The sequence below is a fragment of the Pieris rapae genome, chromosome Z, assembly GCF_905147795.1.
Source record: "Pieris rapae chromosome Z, ilPieRapa1.1, whole genome shotgun sequence".
Lineage (NCBI taxonomy): Eukaryota > Metazoa > Arthropoda > Insecta > Lepidoptera > Pieridae > Pieris > Pieris rapae.
Window position 1 is genome coordinate 9,909,060 of NC_059534.1, and position 21,337 is coordinate 9,930,396.

Consider the following 21,337-nt stretch of genomic DNA (forward strand, 5'->3'; position numbering starts at 1 on the left):
TTCCATATGGAGGAGGATTTTTATACCTTTAATTTTTAAGAGTGAAAAGCAGTGTTGACCAATGCTTGATGTTGCCAATCAACTATTCTCAGATGCATTTTTATTTTTATTAACGGCATTTATCACTCCTTGACATATCATAGACACAGATTGGTAAGAAAATTTGATCTAGAAATCAGAGGTCTTGAACAAGGGTTTGGTTAGGTGTGTTGGGTTATAAAATCTAAGTGTACAGACGATAACCAGCCTTTTTATACTAATTACTGCAAGTATTATAGTGTGTACAATACATTCGAATCTCTGTTGAGTCCCTATTAACTACATTAACTTTTGCGTAGTAGTTGAGAAGATCTAACATACAGTTTTAATTTTTTATAAATTGTCTCTGTATACAGACGTAATTTCACATGACGATAAAGCCTTGATACTAATAAGTAATTTAAAACTAACCTCATTTACTAAAAAGGATGTTTAATATAAGAATGTGTCTGTTAACACTACTTACAGTCTGTACTGTTATTTCTTCTTATGTAATTTTTTTTATCCACATTTACGGTAAAATATATTACCTATTAATATAATATTTGAGATACTTGATTTATTTTAAAACATTGCGTCAATGCGAAACATTATTCAGCAAATGAACGTGCTTTCAACCTTATAATACGTACCGACACCGTGAAATTAACAGGACATTGTACGCACTTGATAGAAACTAACAAATTACTTTAAAAAACCTACCAATCTCCGAGGATTTTAACCCGAGTCCGCTACGAAATTGCTTCGAGAAACAAAATTAAAATTAACTTTCAAAGTAATTTCGTCTCGACTTTATGCAGACTTTAAAAAGTTGGGATCCCGATTTGTAATTCTAATTAGAAGTGCATTGTGGAAGGGCAATGAACTTCGTAGTCACAATGCTACCACTATTTTTTAATCTCCGGCTTCTAATTGTAGTTCGTTTAATGGACAATTTCTACGTTGATTTTCTGCGTTTATGGGTATGATGTATCCCCTAGAGAAGCACTTTAGAATAATGCACATTGCATTTGGCGGCGTATTTTATGTCTGCGGTAATCCTAACGTTAATCGGTTATTACTAACGTTTTCTTTTGTTTTGATTCTATTCCTTGGCCTGCCCTAAAATCGTTTCAAGTACTTCCCTCTCCCGTCACCCCTCTAAGACACCATTTTTGAATTATTTCTTTAGAACAAGCTAGGCCATGCTTCACAATGTTTCCGGTACACTCACACATTGATTACATTCCTGCTTTACAAACTATTCGATTGCTTGGACGTTTATTACACCCGTACGATCTATTGTTCTTTGCCTATAAAAGCGTGTTTTCGTTAAGCTTATTGTAAGCACGCTTTGTTACGTAACGAAAGGAACTTGTCACGGGGTCAGGGCCCTTTTGGCCCTGCGCAAGCGTCAGAAGTGTTATCAACATCGTGAGCTTTCTCAAGAATTTTCATGTGATATATGATGAGTACCAAATTACTACTGCTTATAACAATATAAAAAAATATTTTTTTATCAGAATTTTTTTATTAGTCTTGAGTAAAGAATTAAATACAATAATTATTTATTTATTTCTTTAAAAAGGGCATAGTTTAAAATTAAAAATATATATTAAGGAATTTTACTCTTTACAAATATTTTATACATTTTAGGTTTATCTATTTCGATGTAGTTTTCAATAATGCGTCGTAGAATCGCGAAATACCAACTCAACATTTAAGTGAAGATCGCAATCTGTGTTGGGAGTAACAAAATACAAAGTACCATTCATAGTACTCGTAAATGCTACGAACGATGCATTAATTATTATATGTGTTTTTTACCTTTATTCTTGGTTGCCTTGAATTATATTAAGATTATTATTATTTATTACATATTTTTTCCATATTTAATTGTCGCACTCTTGCAATCTTGCACAGAGATCCTTGCCGCTTAGTATTTAATGGCTTTTTCAGCATTGTTTTTCAGTTCTTGTATATCCAATTAAGTATATAAGTATGTATATAACATCTTACAGACAATCAATTCAACGTGTAATTTGTATAATATTTTCAAGCGCGTCCTCCGTCAATAAAGTTAAACACCTAATTATAATACAGTAGATAATAGTTAATCTTCATGACGTGACCTAAACAAACCTAATATCGTTAAAACTGTTAATAAAAATTCAGTTAAATAAATGACTTTTAACTGAAGCTTTACATTGGCTTTGTGTATCTATGCATTTATCATGCTTAAACGGGTCGTTGCATGTGTACAATGTACCGTTAGGCTTATCATCGTGTGGGAGTGACTATTATATACTTTATTGCATAGTTTAAAGCCTTTTTTATTAAGTTGTAAACTTTATTTTTGATAGCTAATTTAATTTAATTTGAGTTCGTCTACCCTTTTACGTTGTCGGGCTCTTCTTCGTTTTCCCTCTCTAGGGTACCATTCAGTCAATATTTTGCTACATTTTTCATGGAGTCTTTGTACCATAGGATCCGTCGATCAGCATTTCATTTGATATCTTAGTGAGAATGTCTGTCACCCATGTTCTAGCTCATATTTCCTTTCTTTGGTTGTCTAATTTTCTTATTCTCAGTATGCATCTCTCATAGTGTAGCATGTGCCTGTGTTTGTCAGACAGCGCCCAAAGGTGATTTCGCAGACTTAGGTAGCCAGGTTAGAATCGTAGGGTAGGTAAGTTAGGCAGGGTACAATACAGTTTTAAAACTATGCTGTTATAGGAGAAATCTGTTGTTTTATAAAAAAATACGATTTACTTGCTACGTTCACTATCTGTTAATACTGTAAACGTCTGTATATTATAAATTAGCTTTAAATCTTATTTTTTAATTCAATGGCTAGGGCATATATCTTAACATATCCCTTATAAGTTTCGTTTTTATTTCGGTCCTTGGGACGATTTAATACAATTATTTCGGTGGCAAATGACGCATGATAAACACTTATCTATTGTGAAGAGAGACTATTTTCAAACGAAGGTTGAATTGTCATTTCCAATATCTTTTGTATCTAAATCGGTAAAAGTCCAAACCGATATTCTGCCGACGTCTTTATACAAAAATTATTATTTTAATACAAAAATTATTTATTCATATAGGTAACAAAATTTCCACTTATGAATGTCAAAAATCAAATATATATGAAATGCTTCTAATTTTACATTTACTGCCAATTCTTCAATCAATGAAACGGTGAAGAAGGTGAAGGGAAGAGAAGAACTGGCAATAAACTCTCCGCCACTCTTTTTAATATTCTTATTAATTATATGCAAAAATAAGCCATCATTGAACCGGGATTCGAACCCTCGACCTCAGGTTTGTGATCATGGTTAACACTGATCGTTACTTCTCTTTACTATTACATAAAGTTTCATAATGGCTTCACTCGTCACTTCCTCATTTTGACCTTCAAAAGGTCGTTAACCGAATAGCACCTGCACTCGCCGCCTCAAGGTTCTTTCACTTCTTGACTTCATGCACATTATTTTTTTAAATTGTCCTATATTTCTTTAGTCGAAAGCTTTTCGATTTATATTACATAAAATTTCGATGATTTAACCTCCTCTTCGAAGGTGCATACATACTCTTAAATGCATCATGTATAACTAGTTGGAGATACTTCATTCATACAGGATATGGAACAACACACAACAGGTTCTTATTGTATTTCACGCCAACGCGTTAGGAAAGCCGCCCAGTAGTTTTCGATAGCTGATGATGATGATGCTTTAATTTACGTAGAAATTTCTAATCCAAATATTAAGTCTATTATAGTTATTACATTTATATTATTCTTATTCTGAATGCACTGTCTCTTATTGAATACGCAATTTTGAAGTGGTACTGATACTTTTAAATAAGTCTACTGGTTAAACCTGGCCGTCGCCAGTTTGAGCTCCGATTAAAAACGTATTCTCTAATGTAAACGTTGATCCGGCACACAGTCCAGTCAAGCTCTGTTACAATTAAAAATGCATTTGTTTTTATTGAAACACTTCGTTCAAGGCGATCACTGCAATTATTTTTTCTTTAAACCAGAATTCAATATTGTAGTTTGATAACTATCCCTAAAAAACATAAGTAATGGCGCAAAATCCAAAGAAGTTTTTCAAAATATTATACGTGTTTCGAATTCATAATAACTAAAAAGTAGAAAAAATGCTTTTTCATTAGTAACAGAACTTATGGCCAGACTATTTATAAGTAAAATGCTTTCCTTGCAAGAATACAACGGAAGAAAGGGGATAACTTGTTCTGACTGACTGTCAAACCAATTATAGGAACGATAATAGAGAGAAATATTAAAAATATAATGGTAAACAAAAGCTTTCTAATATTAAGGTTGAATATAGTAAAAAAGAATGAATAAAAAAATAAGTACAAGTACAGTAAGTTACAAGTGCGCAGTGTTAGCCTAGTGACTTCAGCGTGCGTCTCATCCCTGAGGTCGTACGTTCAATCCCCGGCTGTGTACCAAAGGACTTTATTTCTATGTGCGCATTTAACATTTGCTCGAACGGTGAAAGAAAACATCATGAGGAAACCTACATGTCTTAGACCCAAAAAGTCGACGACGTGTGTCAGGCACTGGAGGCTGATCACCTACTTGCCTATCAGATTTAAAAATGATTATGAAACGGATTCAGAAATCTGAGGCCAAGATCTAAAGAGGGTTGTAACGCCACTGATTTATTTATTTTATTAGTTACAAGTGCTATTTAGATAAATATAAATTCGTATATAAGTTACGGAGAAATAGCCAATATTATTATAATTATGTATGTATTTCATAAAATAATGTATATGTATTATGCGGTGGAGAAGAAAAAATCTCGCGTAATAACTCATAGCAGCACTACAAATCACCTGTAACTAGTGTAAATCCCGTGCAAAAGCATAAAGCTGAACTGGATGAGGGATATTTGTAAAAATAATTGTTTTAATAGAAACTTACAAAGATATGCACATTGTCCGTGGAATGTTGTACAGTGAAGTATGCGTTGATTACCGACTATCTTTCAATCCGGATCACAAGTCAAGGTCATTAAAATGCAACGCTCTGATAGCGGAATATTAAACCTTATTGTGGTGGATTAAGGTCTGATTTTCACTAACACATATAAAAAGCTTTTGTAGTAGAATTACAGTATTGTTTATTGAAATGAGAGAGGTTTCTCTGTAATGTGTGGCAATGTGATGTGGAACCTTAAACAAATTTGTTTACAGAATATGATTATGAAATTTTAAAAGAAATAATCGTCGGATATCTTTGAAACAATGAAGTCTTGACTATACTTTTCATAATATAAATGTTTTTAGATCCCATTCGTAGTTCGCCTTCAGGTGGTGATAAATATTAGAATTAGGGATGCATCCACTACCAATATATCGGCAGACCTATTTAAATTTAAATTTAATTAAAATATTAAATTTAAAAGGTATTACCGATACTTCTCTAATAACTCTCATCTACAATTACTTTTGTATATGTACAGTACATTCCGTGATACCGATTTTCCATATCTGTGTAGAAAGTTTCAGAACTCTTACATAAAGATCGTTATTAGTAGTAAGCATCAAATATTAATTAAAATTACCAAAAAAGAAGCGCGCAGAATAACCCTTACATGCATGTGTTTGTATTACATTAATTGATTCGCTACAGGAATACTCTCAATCAACACTTTCTGGTTTTTTAATTTCAGATATATCGTGGCAATCGAAATTGTATTTTAGTATTTGTGGTATATTTTTGTGTCAAAGTGTGATAGTCAACACATTTGAGGCATCATTTCTGTTTACGGGATGTAAAATGTCAATAAAGACCTATTGGTGATGCGAGCTTCAATAGAATTTTGTACGAGCCCCTTTGACGCCAACAACTCTGACGCCAACACTCTGCATGCATTGTTCTTTTGTCATACTTGCAGAACGCATGATTATCTTTGTTAATTGCATGCCTCATTTATACTATCATTAATGAGATTGTGCTATTTTTATCTGTATTACCTTTCTAAAATTCCTATCCGAATTACTCCTTTTTTGAAGGTGGTTGTTTTAATATATAAAATGAGATGTATTGTGGTTATAATTTAATGGAGTCTTCTAAACATTTCTTAATAAATAAACTATTTTAAAAGGAGTGATTTTCGCTTTGGCGATTTTTTGGTTGCTAGTAATCTAACAAAAACTGAAAAATAACTATCTACTAAAATAAAAAATAGGGGTTGATCGTAGAGGGATGAAAATATGTATTTTTGTATCACAATAATGCTGTATCATACAAAAATAAAAACAAAAAATTAACTGAAAAGTAAAAAATCAATTATTAGAATGGAGGCAGAAATATAACATAATAAATGAAATATAAAAAGATATTTAAAAATAGATATAAACCCCTCCCACGTCAGAAAATTCAAAAGACTTAATATATTCTCTCTGTTACATGTAAGTTGTAGGTAAACCAAGTACAGATCTAAACATTAATTAATGAGTGAAGGTGCTTATAAAAGCTTTTGTTAAAAGAAGACGCGAGAAAAGTTTAAATTGTAATATGAAACAGCAGAATGATATTATTTTAACTTTTGATGTCTCTGCCTGACATAAGTACTTTTGGGAGGTCCCCACAAGTATGGGTAACTAATTTTGATTTCATCCACAAGTGGATTGAAATGGATGAAATCACAATAATTCCGTATGGCAGTGTCTGGTTCTATATTTCCTCTATTGACCGCGGTCTTTCAAGTTTCTGGCTACCCCTGCGTGATCTAAAAAAGCTGAGGCTGGTAAACACTCTAGAAAGCGGTTCGTCATGCGTAGTTCGTATGGATCGGAAGTTGATCTTTTTAGATACCCAGGGAAGCTTGAAAATCCGTCTCTGACACCACAAACTTTATCTTTCGAACGCTCTCACAGTCACAATTCTTTTATTTCATATAAAAAAGTCCTTTAAGAAGATTTTGTTGCACAGTTGTTCTCTTGTACATCATCCAGCTGTTTCCAGTGCTTCCTATCCCTGGCAAGTCTTTGCCACAGAGTACCGGTGGCTTTTTAAAGTCATCAGCCCACCGTGCACATGGCACCGCTGGTGTTGTAGCGAGGTGTCCATTGAGTTACTTTTTTCAACCATTTTGCCCTCTGGCCTCTGAGCAGGTGGTCGCCTGTCCACCTCCATTTAAGCCCTCTGTTCATTGCGTCTTCCCAGTTGGTGATCCGAACGAACGAAGGATTCAAAATGTACTACGCTATAATTATAATCAAATGTAATAACCTAATAATACTTCAACTGAATGATATAAACTATTCTTTACATAGTAATCTATACAAGTTCCCTCAAATATGTCGAGCCGATATATATGAGGAGCCTTCGGTGAAGGTACTTGAGGTTCACGCATTCCGTCTGGGTTTCCAATTAGTCCGGTGAGGTCCTCCTGGTTATGTGTGTGGGTGTAGACAACTTAAATTCTTAATGCACTCGGTCAAATCGGAAAGGCGAAACGAGTTTATCGTAGTCCACTATTAAATTCAATAGCCAAGTTGAAGGTTAGATAGGACCGGATACTTGAGCGAGACCCATGAATACCGAATAAGCTATGAATATATTATAATATTCTTCTATTGACTCCTTAATAAGGTTTTAGGACGATTATATTATATACATATATAAACTATTATTATAATTCTAGCATATAAATATAATAGATGTAACAATGACATTTAAAATGAAATGGAAAAGCTTTTTGTTTTGAAGGCGGGAAGCTGCGAGGCACTGGTTATTAAATATATCATATTATGTATTCTATATGTGTTTATGTATATTATTTATGTGTTTGCCCCTAAAAAAAAACTCTGAACGATCATAGCTTTCGAACATCTTATCTTTATTATATGTATATTATTCTTATACTTATTTAATATATCTTATTTATATATACATTAGAGATTGACATTAACACATAATAATAGCCCGCTTCACTCAACTGCAACCTACCATGCCTAATTGCAAACTGTAGCCGACAAAAAACTTGATTCCAGGAATCTTTGGTGCGTTCAAGAATGTGTTTGTTAAGAATCAACAATCCTGAGTCATTTAGTAAAGATAATCTCATTGTAGGCGTAGGAGTATCGCCATAATACAAATTCTAAATTTAAAATAAAAATAAACCTGTTTATTTTATTAATGCTGACTATTTAAGGCAACAAGGTAAGATTGAGAAACGACTAGAGCGATCTATGATTCCTGTGAGTCAAAATCTAATATATTTTGTATCATGTACTTCATGTGTGAGTACAGTCGATCGATGTTACATGATGTCCATATTACATATATATAACTCCGATTATCGTGATCTCATCTAAAGACGAAACCTTTTTTTTTATAGAACAGGGGCAAACGGGCAGGAGGCTCACCTGATGTTAAGTGATACCGCCGCCCATGGACACACTCAATGCTAGAGGCCTCGCGAGTGCGTTGCCGGCCTTTTAAGAATTGGTACGCTCTTTTCTTGAAGGACCCTAAGTCGAATTGGTTCGGAAATACTTGTTAAATAATAAAATAATAAAACCTGCTGGACTTTTCCAAAATTCATAGTAGCCTTGAATTATAATAATTATATTGTAATATAAGAATTTTTGTGTACTGAATGATAAAGCCAAGAAATGTAATCAAATATAAAAAGGTTGGTATTCGTTACGTCGGAGCATAACCTAATCTTTAAGCATTATATTTTCATCAAAGAAATGATCTGTTTTTATTATGGTATCTGACTTGTGAAACCTTATCAAGTAGCTTAATGGAGTTCATCGGCCTTTAAGCTTTGCGATAAGGCTCTGTCATAGACGCTAAATTACGTGCAGAGAAAACGAGGTACTTTTTGTAACGTTAATATATCTGAGTAGTATATACAGATATATTTATAGGATGCCTCAATACTAAGGGACACTAAGGGAAAGTACCTTAAATGTCATAGATAGGATATTTTGCTGAAAGAAGACTTTTTCATTCAGAATAGTAAGTACTGTAGTCAATGATTACTTGTCTCGTCTGGGAATCGAACCGACTCAATTATAAAAAAGCCTTATATTCTTGATGCTGATAAAAAGAGCGGACCAAAAATTCTTAGTAACATAGTAAAAAGAAAGTTACAAAAAATGTAAAAACATACATAGAACTGTCAAAGTCAATAAAGAATTTTTTTGGAAATCAATGAATTAAATTCTAAAAAATTTAAATTCCTTTTGTCTAACGGAAATCTTGTAATAAGTCCGCTGCCTACTTGATTTTTTACCATATTATGGTGAAGACTCAATGTGATAAGGACACAATTGTAACTAGAAACAGCTTCTGACTGGACTTCTGTATTCTACTGCGGTATTCCATAAAGCTTTGTGTTTCTATACAATTTGTTCTTAAAATATTCGCACCTAAATTAATCAACTGGGATAAAAAGATACGGTGAAATTTAAAAATACACAAATACAAAATTCTCACATTATCAGTGTAAACACACTTTGTTGTGTCCGATTTTTATGAATTTTTTGTGTGTCAAAAAGTATTTTTGTACCCCGAAGTGATAAGCAACCAAGATATTTTAAATTATTAATACAACCTTTAATCTTTACTGTTCTACCCGCAACACTCTATTTTTCAATAGCTATTTTAGTTCTGTGATAATCTTTACATGACAGAACAATGTTTGCCGTCCGCTGGTTAATTAATAAGGATCACCATTTGCGATCATGTCCCTTGAATTCTCGCAGGGAAAAGTTTTAGAGGGCTTAGATAGCACTGGGTGCTTCCGTTACCAAAAATCTGAGTAATCAATGTTTAAATATTTTTCGTGAGTCAATTCAATTTGTATGACTTTATTTGATTTTTCCTGAAACTTGTTTCGTTCGAGGCAACTGTCAAACATCTATTACAAAAAGTTTTGGCAGATTAGAGTTGGTATATTGTTTTAAATTTGTTCGCAAATAAAACTTTAGTATCGGTATTAACCTAACAAAAAGTAATTAATGTTCGGAAACCAGCATTAAGAAGCTCTGCGTAACTTCTCAATCAATCGTTAGGATAGGGTTGCCCATCAGGAGATCAAATTAAAATGCAAATGTAAATCTCCATTATAAAACTTTGCGTGTGAATTTATATATTTATTATTCAATTAGATCAATGCTAATAATAATAAAAGTAACAAAGTAGTTAGTAAATTAAAAGCGTAATGAAAATAAAAAAAATATTGAGTAACATAGGCGTTTACAAAATGTTTTGAAAATAAATATCCCTGTAAGGCCGGTTTTTAGGACGTAAAGCTGTCGACGGTTGCTCTCCACATTATACACAAGACCCACAGCCCCTACGTAATGATGTCGTAAATACTGAGCAGCTGATTGCTGGAAGAAATACACTTGATATTTTGAATTTCATAAATATAGCTTATGCCTTGTCCAGTTTGATTTCTCTATCTCTATTATGATATCATTTAGATTATATATGCAGTATTTCCGAACCAATTCGACTTAGGGTCCTTCAAGAAAAGAGCGTACAAATTTTTAAAGGGCCGGCACTCGCGAGCCCTCTAGCATCGAAAGTGTCCATGGGCGGCATATCACTTAACATCAGGTGAGCCTCCTGCCCGTTTGCCGCCTGTTCTATTAAAAAAAAACGATAGAATATACATCTGCCAACATTGTCTTCATATAATGAAATTGGAGAATCACGTATCAGATAATATAACTTTATATTCGACAAGCTTATACTTTTATTAAGACACAACGTAATCGACATAATAATGAAAAATAATAAAATAATTTGTTCTATAAAAAATAAAAATCAACTCGTGTTGGGAGAATAGGCGTAATGTTGTGTAAATCTTTACATAAGTCGTAATGATTTCATATGAGATTAACCTGTCTTCCCGATGTAAAATTTCAATGAAATCCTATACAACATACAAGTATGTGCCACAGAAACGACATTTAGTTTTGCGGTTTATGTTAAAACAGGCAAACTTTTGATATTCTAAGTGTCGGTCGAAATAATGTTATTTTTATTTTAGACAACAAATCCAGACGCTAATCACACTGCTATATTGCCGGCGACTAGTTATTCTTCCATGGCACATGTTTAATACTTAAGCGGTTATTGTATTAATACAAAGAAATATCTAAAATAAAATCTTTCAATCTAAGATACTATTTAAATGTTGATAATCAAGACAATTAATGATAACTAATTATGTTTTGATTATAGTATGTATGTTAAGAACGTACATACTACACAATTAACTTGCCTTGCTAGGCTTGCCAAAACCAGAAAACTTCTCGTCTATAAAAGAATTTTAAAATTAATGTTTACTACTCGCGCTAACTACAGTTCATTGTATACTCAAACTGAACGTAATTCATACAAGCAATATGTTTAAATTCGTAAAACTGCGCTAAACGGGTTACAAATTCGCCATACCAGATGATAACCCTAACCTTTAATTTACTTCGACGCCTGTATGTTGAACTGGAAGCAATCTACTTGAATTTATTAAACACTTAGTTAACTGATGGGTTTGTTATGTACATGTCTTATATAAGTAGCTTTATAAGGGACTTCTCTCTTCTCTCTTAGAATCTTATAGAAAGCTTGGAAAATATATACGAATAAATTAAACTGATCATATGTTTAATTCGTCAAACATTAATAGCAAAGCATATATAAAGGAACTGTATATTATTATTTTTGGGTTATAATTGGAAATTAAAAAAAAAATATTTATTTATAAAAGCAAAGCAGTCTAGACAATTTTGTAAATTGTACATGAAAATATTATTTTATTCCTTAACGAGGAGCCACTGCGGTTGTCTACTTGTGACATTTTCTGAAAGAAAGCTGAGAATTCCTAATTTACTTGGGGCAGGAATTCTTTTTCCTGTAATATTGGTCATACTTTAATCTCGCATGAAACTGACACTCTGTTTTATACCTTTTACTTTTGTTCTGTACATATTTCTACTAATTCAGAGAGATGATACAATTATTATCAAACACCAAAAAAAACAAATTAATACTTAATAGTAGGTACGTCTCACAAATTACTTATCTGTCTCACAGCTGACCCGTTTCGTCAATGTTTTCCCTATCAACCTTCCCGACGTTTGTTTGCCCTTAATAGGTTCGTTATTTTATCGAATCGTTAACCCACGTACTTAGCTATTGTTGCGAAATTGTTTACGCGAAACAAGGCGTTGAAACGGCGAATGATCTATTGAATTATGTGTGGACACCACGTAGTTTATATTATTGAAGTTATACTTCTTTTGGCGCGATGGAGAAAAATTATGAGAGTGAATTTTTACGATGCGCGCGCACACCAACACCCAAATTCGACATCGTAAAGTTAGGTCTAGGAGGCATGGAAATCGATAACTATGTTCAAGTTGCATATTCTAGTATTTTTATATGTAGAACACGTGTTTCATAACAGTACAATTAAACAGTGTGCATAAAATAAATATTATTTTGGAGTTTTTAAATCAATGTCATATAGGATGGTGATAGTATTTCCTAATAATTTATTTAATTCAATAAAATCTATTTTATTAATTTTAATATTTATCGTTAATCACTACTGCATTTTAGTTATTTTTCTCTCATACTCCAAAGAAGTATAACTGCTTACGCGTGTACATAAGTACACACACATTTTTTTTTCAGAATTGTCTTAAAAGCGAGTAGAAATTGGCCGAGAGTCCTATATAATTTATTCAGTTATTAAGATTGATATAGTCTGTCTAAAATCATCCGATGCATAAAAAACTGTAGCTATAAATGACTGACGGTTTTTTAAGGTTCTTTTGGTGTTGCAAGTTTCCATAAACCATCTGATCAGTTCCCTAATCTAAGTTTTTATCATAGCCCCGTTTTCCTAGAAAATCATTTTTACCCACGCTGACGTCACGTCCAAGTGACCAAACAAAATTTGTTTGAATATCACGACGCGTTTTGTACGACTAAGAAACTGAAACAATTTTATTTTTATTACACATGAAAAATCCTTTGATAACTAACAATGTACTTTGTTTCAGACGGCAGCAGTGCCGGTGTTTCATCAGAGTGGTACGAAGAATGAGCCTCGATGTTTAAACGGGGGCAAAAGTCTCGTTACATCCGGGTGGTACTGAAGGCGGGATCGTGGAAGCGTGTTCCCATGAAATTGTTTAAGTGGAGTAGAAAGATGTCTTTGACAAAACAGTACGACCTCGTTGACAATGACGAGTACGACACCAAGATGTCTCTGCACCCAGATGAGGCGTTCGAGTATGGCATCGCGTTTCATGCTAAGGTAGGCAAATGTTGATTATTTTCCGATTCTGTCATCGAACATTTCATAGTTGCATTTGCCATGTATGATTTTTTGCACAATTTATGTAGGTCTTACCGTTAATCATATACAGAGCAGTGACCTCTTACAGGGTATTAAAATTGTAGTCCCATACTCATTCCCTATGTCTAAAATCACCAATATTTTCCAAGTTCCTTCTGTCAAACCAAACTAGGAGTTCAGGTCCCTCTCGATCGAATTCTTCACGACTATTAGACTACTAGAATCCATTAATGATTGAACAGAGCTTATCCGGAGCTGGATATATTCGGTAGTGGGCTGATCGGTTTTAGAGAAAGCATTGTTTCCTTTCTCGATCCTAATTCGCTATCTTGCTGATGATTTTTTTTTCTCTGCTACGTAAGTAAGTACCAAAATTCTTGGTAATTTTTTTATTTTATTGTGTATTTGTCTTATCTTTTATATGTTTTTTAATTGTATTTTTTTAATTCCTATTTTTTGCAAAACTTATGATTACATATATTGTCGTACATATTAGAAAGAAGAATTTATAAAATTATCAGTAGATTTCGTAATATGATGTTGTAGACTTAATAAATAAATAAATAAAAAATCAACGTAGGCTCTGCCCAAAATTATTGTAAGATTTAACTGTCAGATACCTCTTTATTACGAAAGTTTTCTTCCAGCAGTTTTGATTTTACAATATTTTTGTTTGATTCATACATAATCATCTGACGTTCACGTCCTTAAACTCCATGATTTCACATGATTTTTCTACTCCATCCCGATATGACCAGCTTTTTTTCGGGACAACGGCAATATATAATAATAAATATAGATTTTACAGTTCTCGATTCATTGCATAAAGTGATTCGTATATGCACTTCATACAGTTTTTTGACTATTGGCCTTATCGGTCATACAATGGCCAAAATTTGATTTTCCCATGAATTCCCTCGGGCATCTCTTGTTTGATAGAGTCTCAGCCTTGTCGTTGCTGGAACACCGTCCGAAATAGATTGTGTTTGCATTTACCGCGCGGAATTTTTAAGTATTAAGGTGACTATCTAATTGTAAAGTTATTTAAAAATAAAGCTTGTTTGTAAAACTTGTGCAGCAGCGTGCAGCCGAGCATGATCTTGCACCTATTAATCCCATGTAAGGTACCACGTGATATTCTAAGATCTCTTTTATGTAGCGATGTGCAGTCAAACCCCCCTACTTCTGTTTTGACGGACCATGTCTATGAACACAATTTCTGTTCGCCCGTTCATCGATATGCCACCCTAGACCATGTACGAACAGCCTCCAAAAGGAACACGCTCCTCAATGCAACTCGAACTAACCCAACAATTCTGCTGCAATAATTCAATTGTCAAAAGAATAAAAATCAATTTTAAAAATCGACACAACGAATAAATCTTTTCCCGGCTATATTCATTTGTTTTACTGCAGTTCTATTTTTAAATATTGCTTTTTTTAAGATTAGAGGCCAGTCTCTCCATATTTATATAATGTATTATGTAATCTAAAAAGCTTGCATACTCATTAAAAAAATCATTTCAAAGTGATCCTGAACTTTCATGCATTTTATTAGTCCATAGTTAATGCATAGTTATTAATATTCGTAATAATTTATCATATAACAGTTAAAAAATTAGTCTGGTTTTTTATATAAAAATATTTAAACCCCATTATTACGTTCATAAGTGTTCCCAAGTCCGCAGTCATGTTTAACTATATTTAATAGATTTCGATAAGGCACGTTTTATCTTTCAATACAATTCCTAAGCACGTCCTCGGGGAATGAGATTTTATTGTGATTCGAAAGGATTCAAATATCCATCGGAATTTTGTTCAACTCCTTTGACATAGCATCCCTGCCTTCTCGTTGCACATACTTCCACAGTTGCAAGATGCCAACGAAACCACTTAGAACAGAGGTTTAGTTTAATTATTAGCATGTTAAGCTACAGAGGTCTCCAGCTGGAGTGAAACCAAAAAAATGTAATGTCTAAATTTGCCTTATTATGCTTATTTTATTATACTTGCATTTAATAGACAGCGTCATTTTACGATAAATATTTTATTCGTTATTTATTAAAACTTTGTTACATGAATATTACATACTAGATATAGAATTTGATAACATAAATTATGAAGTCAACAACAGGCGGCCGCATATCTAACAAGCGTTATCTTCCAGGCAACCATATAAAAGATAAAGAAAAAAGAAGTCCGTTCATAGCTAAATTTACAAAAAAATAAATTACAGGTAAACTGTCTAGAACAAGAATTATAAAAAAAATATTAAGTATAAATATGTTTTATGAATTGTCTTCAGAATTTTTTTCTGTAGATTATGTTAATACTTAATTACATAATATATATGAAAGAACCAAAGGTGCGATATTATCCATATTGTATTGTATAAGTGTTGTTAGAAAATAGTATTAAAATAAATATTTTTATATAATTCTTGTTTTCATATATATATATATATATATATATATATATTATATATATAATATTACTTATAAAAAAGGAGTTAATCTTATGGCTTGTTTCTTATTCAAACATCCAAATGACCCCCAATTTCTCACGATGATAAATTTAAAATGTAGATAAATTAAATTTACATTCTATTCACTAACACTCTATTCTTACGCAAGAAGTGTATTTACTATTTAGGGCTAGTTTTATCAAAATTCTCTAAGGATCGCAAAACAAAAATTTAATTAACGAAAGAAAATTAAAACGGAGTTATGAATATTCAAAAAAATTCCAGCCGGCTCAATAAAGGATTCGAAAAAGTTTTTATATAACAGCGGCAAATTGAGTTTTATGTGATCTGTGTTACATTGAAATGTTTATAAAAGAAATTGATGAATTGCCGAATGTCTCGGATTTGCTGATTGCATATTCGGGTTTTAGGATATCAATCACACGGTTAAGAGTGACGGATGAGGCAATTTGTACGTCCAAACGGCAGGATGACGGGGACAATAGTAGTAAAATGCTATTTGTGTAAATGTCCTACATTTCAAATTGACGAATTCAATAGCATTATTCAGTCGCTTATGGTTTTTTTCCTAAAAACCGGTTTGAAATGTTGTAAAATATTAAATAGTTGTGTTTGAAACTATTTTAACCCAAAAACATTTTATTAAAAAAACAAAAAAACAAAAAACGTCAAATCTGGTTTTTATTCTTTCTTTTTCCTATACAACCTCATTTGACTGATATAAAATACCATAGTATGAAGGTAACCAGATTTTTCAGATTTATACATTACATATGATATCTAGAAGAATATCTAGAAGTTCTAATTCGTTTTAAAAATCCCGGTTATTTCTAATAAATTAAGTCTCGAAGGTCTTCAAGCGTTGTTTCTGCAATCATCGGTCACCCACGTAGTTCTGGTTTGCATGGTTATGGCTTTCCAACGGACAGCAACTTTTGTAGCAGTGAGATCGCTCCGTGATGCCTGTGAAGTGCCTAAGAATCTTCTAATCTTCTAGAAAGTGTCACAGACGAAGATGTCTATTTCTAAAATGTAAAAAAACTAACCAAAATTCAACAATTTGTAATTTTAATCAAAATTTCGAATTGAAAGAAAACACCCGACTTCAGTTCAAGATTATTTTTCTTTCGCGAAATTTAATTAAAATATCTTGGGACGGCAGTTTTCCTAAAATGAGTGCTGGAAAAATTGTATAATTGATACATAGTAACATATGCCATGAACAAATATATATATTTAATATATATATACATTCTGATAAACGAGTTGGGTCTGGATATTCATAGCTGCCTTCAGTAAATAAATAATGTTTTAATTTTGACGATACTTTTGTTCCAACTTTCCCTGCAATTTATAGTATGAAGCTTCATATATTCAAACGATGCATCATGCATGCCCGTTTACTGCCACATACGCAATCTTTACTTACTTTACTTTGTCCATACAAAAATCTATGGTTAGGTTATCGAATTTACGCATCGATGCTCCTTTGTTTAAAATAGATTTAAATATTTGATGTGGCGTATTTTCGATCAACCCCAACTCAAATTCATTGTTGTTACTAAGCATACGAGCGATTGAATATTATTTTCTTAATAACATGAATTGATAATAAAAGTATTGGATGTCTCATGCGTCATTTTAATTAATGTCCCGGAATTTATTATTACTTAGCGAAGTTTCTTCGCTGATGCTCATTTGATTTACCGAGAAAGTCTTATATGTGTATGTTTTCAAACGCTGTAATTGTTTTGTCTTTTATAGAGGTCTCTCTCTATCTCTCTTTAATCGGCAGCTCAAATCTCAGCGTCGTGGTCAGCAACGAAGCATCTAAAGCGGACTATCTGCTGCCAGCGGTTTCTGTCCAGCGCTTCCCTTGTAAATTGTCAAGTGTACAGTTTTGAAGACGATGAGTCTTTCACTTGATCGGTCCATCTGGTTGGTGAACGGCCACCTGATCTTTTGCCTTCTGTGTTACCAACCACGATCAGTTTCTCCAAGTTCTCATCGCCTTAGCGCATTGTATGGGCGAAATACGAAAGATTCGCTGTAGGCATATACTAGACAAGCGAGATATATATTAGAGAAGTGGATACTCTTAAATGTTGTTGACATAAAATGTAATTAAATACGTATAATATTTCTTTTTTTAGTTGTGTTACTTAATTTTTTATTCACTTCTCTAATTATTCTTGTTCTGTGTTGTGATCTGTCTGTATTGATAAATAAATGTAATTTCATGAACCTGCAAATCCGGAAACCTCAATCAGAGACGTACGGAGGAATTATGTTTAAATATTAAAAAAAGTGTACGTCAAATTGATAAACCCTCTGGATTAGAGTCAGTGAAAAAACTCGTAACCACGAAGAAAGGTTTAATATTATTTTATTCAACGTAACGGAAGCAAATTTAAACATTAAACCGTCAATAAAAAACATCTTTCTGTAATGTTCTGTATTCTTAGCATCGTGTTGAAGCTTTAACTTATACAGCATCCGCGTCCTTTTTGATATGTTATTGGGAAGTCTATATATCTGTATAGTCGGTATTTCTGGTTACGGCTGTTCAAATTACCAAAGGGCATCTCAGTAAGCTATGTGCACTTACTCTAACGTTTAATCAATGTAAGAAGGCAAGTCCAAAACCAATAGCGATTAGATTAGACCTGTACAGAAGACCTATACGTAGAGTACGAAAAAATAAAATGATAGACTGAAAAATTCTATACAAGTTTGAATTGGGCACGTACCGACTAATATTCATATACATAATTTCCTTTGATCTAAATGTCTGATGTATTTTTGCACTTCTTGCGCTTGACTAATCTAATTTTTGAAGTTATTCTTCTTATGGCGCGTTAGGTAATAATTATGAGAGTATTTTTTTCTATTGTTACTGTCGGTTTTCTACAAATCTATAAGGCCAAAGATAAAATTTTTGAAAAGATTTTTATCTTGTTATGACAAATAAGTATAACATCTAATGCGTGTACATAAATGTATCAGTGGCGCTACAACCTACTTATACGGTCCTGGCGTCATATTTATGAATTTGTTTCATGATCATTTTTTTAAATCTACTAGGCAAATAGGTGATCAGCCTCTAGTGCGTGACACACATCGTCGACTTTTTGGGTCTAAGACATGTCGGTTTCCTCACGTATTTTCCTTCACCGTTCGAGGAAATGTTAAATGCGCATATAGAAAGAAACTCCATTGGTGCACAGCCCGGGAGCGAAGCTACGGCCTCAGGTATGTGAGTCGCACGCTGAAGCCACTAGGCCAACACTGCTCATAAGTACATACATGTTTATTTTAAGTTATACTTCTTCTTGTGTGTTTGGTGAAAATGATAAGAGTATTTTTTCCGATACACTCGCACTCCGTCAAAAAACCGACAACCTGTAGTTAGCTAAAGTCAACATTTTAGTATTTTCTATTGGTAGTGTTGTTTTTTTCTACAAACGTAAAATAAGGTGAATTTTAAAATTTTTGAAAAGATTTTACGGAAAGCATACATACGTTTTTTTTCTCTCACATAGGTTGCCTGGAATTGATCGCTTGACAGCTATAAAACCGCCAGTTCTATATATTTATGTAAATTGTACAATATATGTGTATGCAATTGTTGTACGACTGTGTCCCCCCATACAGTTTTATAGATCACTACACACAGATTATTCCTTTTCCATAATATTGCCTGTTTATTTAAAAATAGAGAGTTACTTTAAAATAGAAAGGTCACAAATTGTGTTTCAAAAGAACTACATATGTGTATCAGTGCCAAAATTTTATGACTTTGTCAAGCAACGTCGCTGTAAATTTCAGTGTTGAAAGTGACACGTCACTTAATTAAATCGCTGTAAAAGCACGTAAAAGCTTTTTGAAACGGTACGCGAAATACGATTTCACAGATTACTCTCTGTAAAAGGTTTATAATAAGAAGCTTAATCGTCCAAGCACTATCAGCAATATCTTGAAATTAGCTTTTGACAATGTTCTTTATAAAAAAATCCTTAATCTTAGGTTATTATAATTACCTCTCTTTATACAAATTTTTAGTTTTAAATGCTATTACGCCTGTCTCTTCATAATAATCACAAATAGACATAAAGAATTCATCTGGAATTGGGTAATATCATTAACTAATATGTATGATCGTGATGTTACTGAAAAAACTATAATTTATTAACATTATTAATTGCTAAATATATATTAATATATATCTCATACATTTATCGAGTAACTTTAAGCTACAAACTAAAGAGAATATGAAACATTTACAATATAACAGCCATTTTAGTTCGAAAATTGCTAAATACATATATTAATGGTTTTAAAAATCATTATTACTAGAGAGTCTTAAGTCTCAAGATTAATTTCGAACTATAGCGACGAACCAGTGTTATAAACGTGACAAAAAAAGTTTATCAATGCAACAAATCCCTGCACAGTTCTCTTTCCGCACTTTGTTTTTGATCCGGCATTGAAACGGCTTCGTAATTATACGATATAGAATACGTGTTAAAAAATTCTAGTACCTTTATGAAATTATGGTTAAGAAATATAAAAATTAAAAATTGGCGATGTGTCCTACTTAATAGCGGTAGGTTTATCCGTATTGTCATATATTCTCTTAATATGTGTGGCTTCAGTGGCCTGTGGTTTCATTAGTTAATTCGTATCGGGTTTCTTCAATAAATGGACCATACTACTCCAAAATAATCAATTAATTCAATAGTATGTTTTAAAATTTTTGTAGCATTCATAGCTCTTGTACTAGTAGTTTCATTTTTATTCGTTGTATGGCTCCAGTAGGAGGCGATCTCTGGTTATTAAAAAGGCGTCTTGTGTATTATTTTAAATTTAATTAACCACAATTGTATTCCATTGCGGGATAGCGAGAGGATTGCGTACAAGTTCCACATTGTCGCGGTTTCGTACTGGAGTATAATATTGGTATTACATTAATTAGTACATACCTGGGCATGTTCATATAGGTCACTTTTAGTTGAATATTTCGTCTCGTAAATTATACTAATAAGCTTCTACTTCGTGGGTACAAATTAAGTTTAGTTTAAGCACATTTAAATGCGAGTGGCTTTTTATAATAATTGCGCTCGCATTTAGCTTAAAAATGAAAAAATATTGAAAATAAATATGTAAGGAAGTTTCCTACACTATATATTATGTATAAAATATTTAATATAATTAAGGCTACTATCTATCTATCTAACATATTGAGGGATATTAGTTTTAAAATAGATATGGGTTTTTGTGAAATAGACTAGCTAGACAAATTAACTAGCTGCTGTGGTCTCTGGCAGAGTCACCAGCGCTGTGCAACACTGCTCCTCAGCACAATGCTGAGCAAGAGCAAATTACAAACACAGCACACACGCATTACATACTTAAAACATATCTTGTTCTTTATAAAAATATTTTC

The 21,337-nt window shown here is 32.7% G+C and overlaps 1 protein-coding gene across 2 annotated transcripts in view; it reads left to right on the forward strand.

Annotated features, from left to right (window-relative positions):
• LOC110997605 (dystrophin-like protein 1) overlaps positions 1-21,337 on the forward strand; it is a 141,688-nt gene that overhangs the window by 18,168 nt on the left and 102,183 nt on the right. For both annotated transcript variants that reach the window (XM_045633989.1, XM_045633986.1), the window contains exon 2: positions 13,108-13,364. In XM_045633989.1, the coding sequence (XP_045489945.1) occupies positions 13,158-13,364 (207 nt within the window). In that variant the 5' untranslated portion in view covers positions 13,108-13,157. The remainder of the gene's footprint in view (positions 1-13,107; positions 13,365-21,337) is intronic.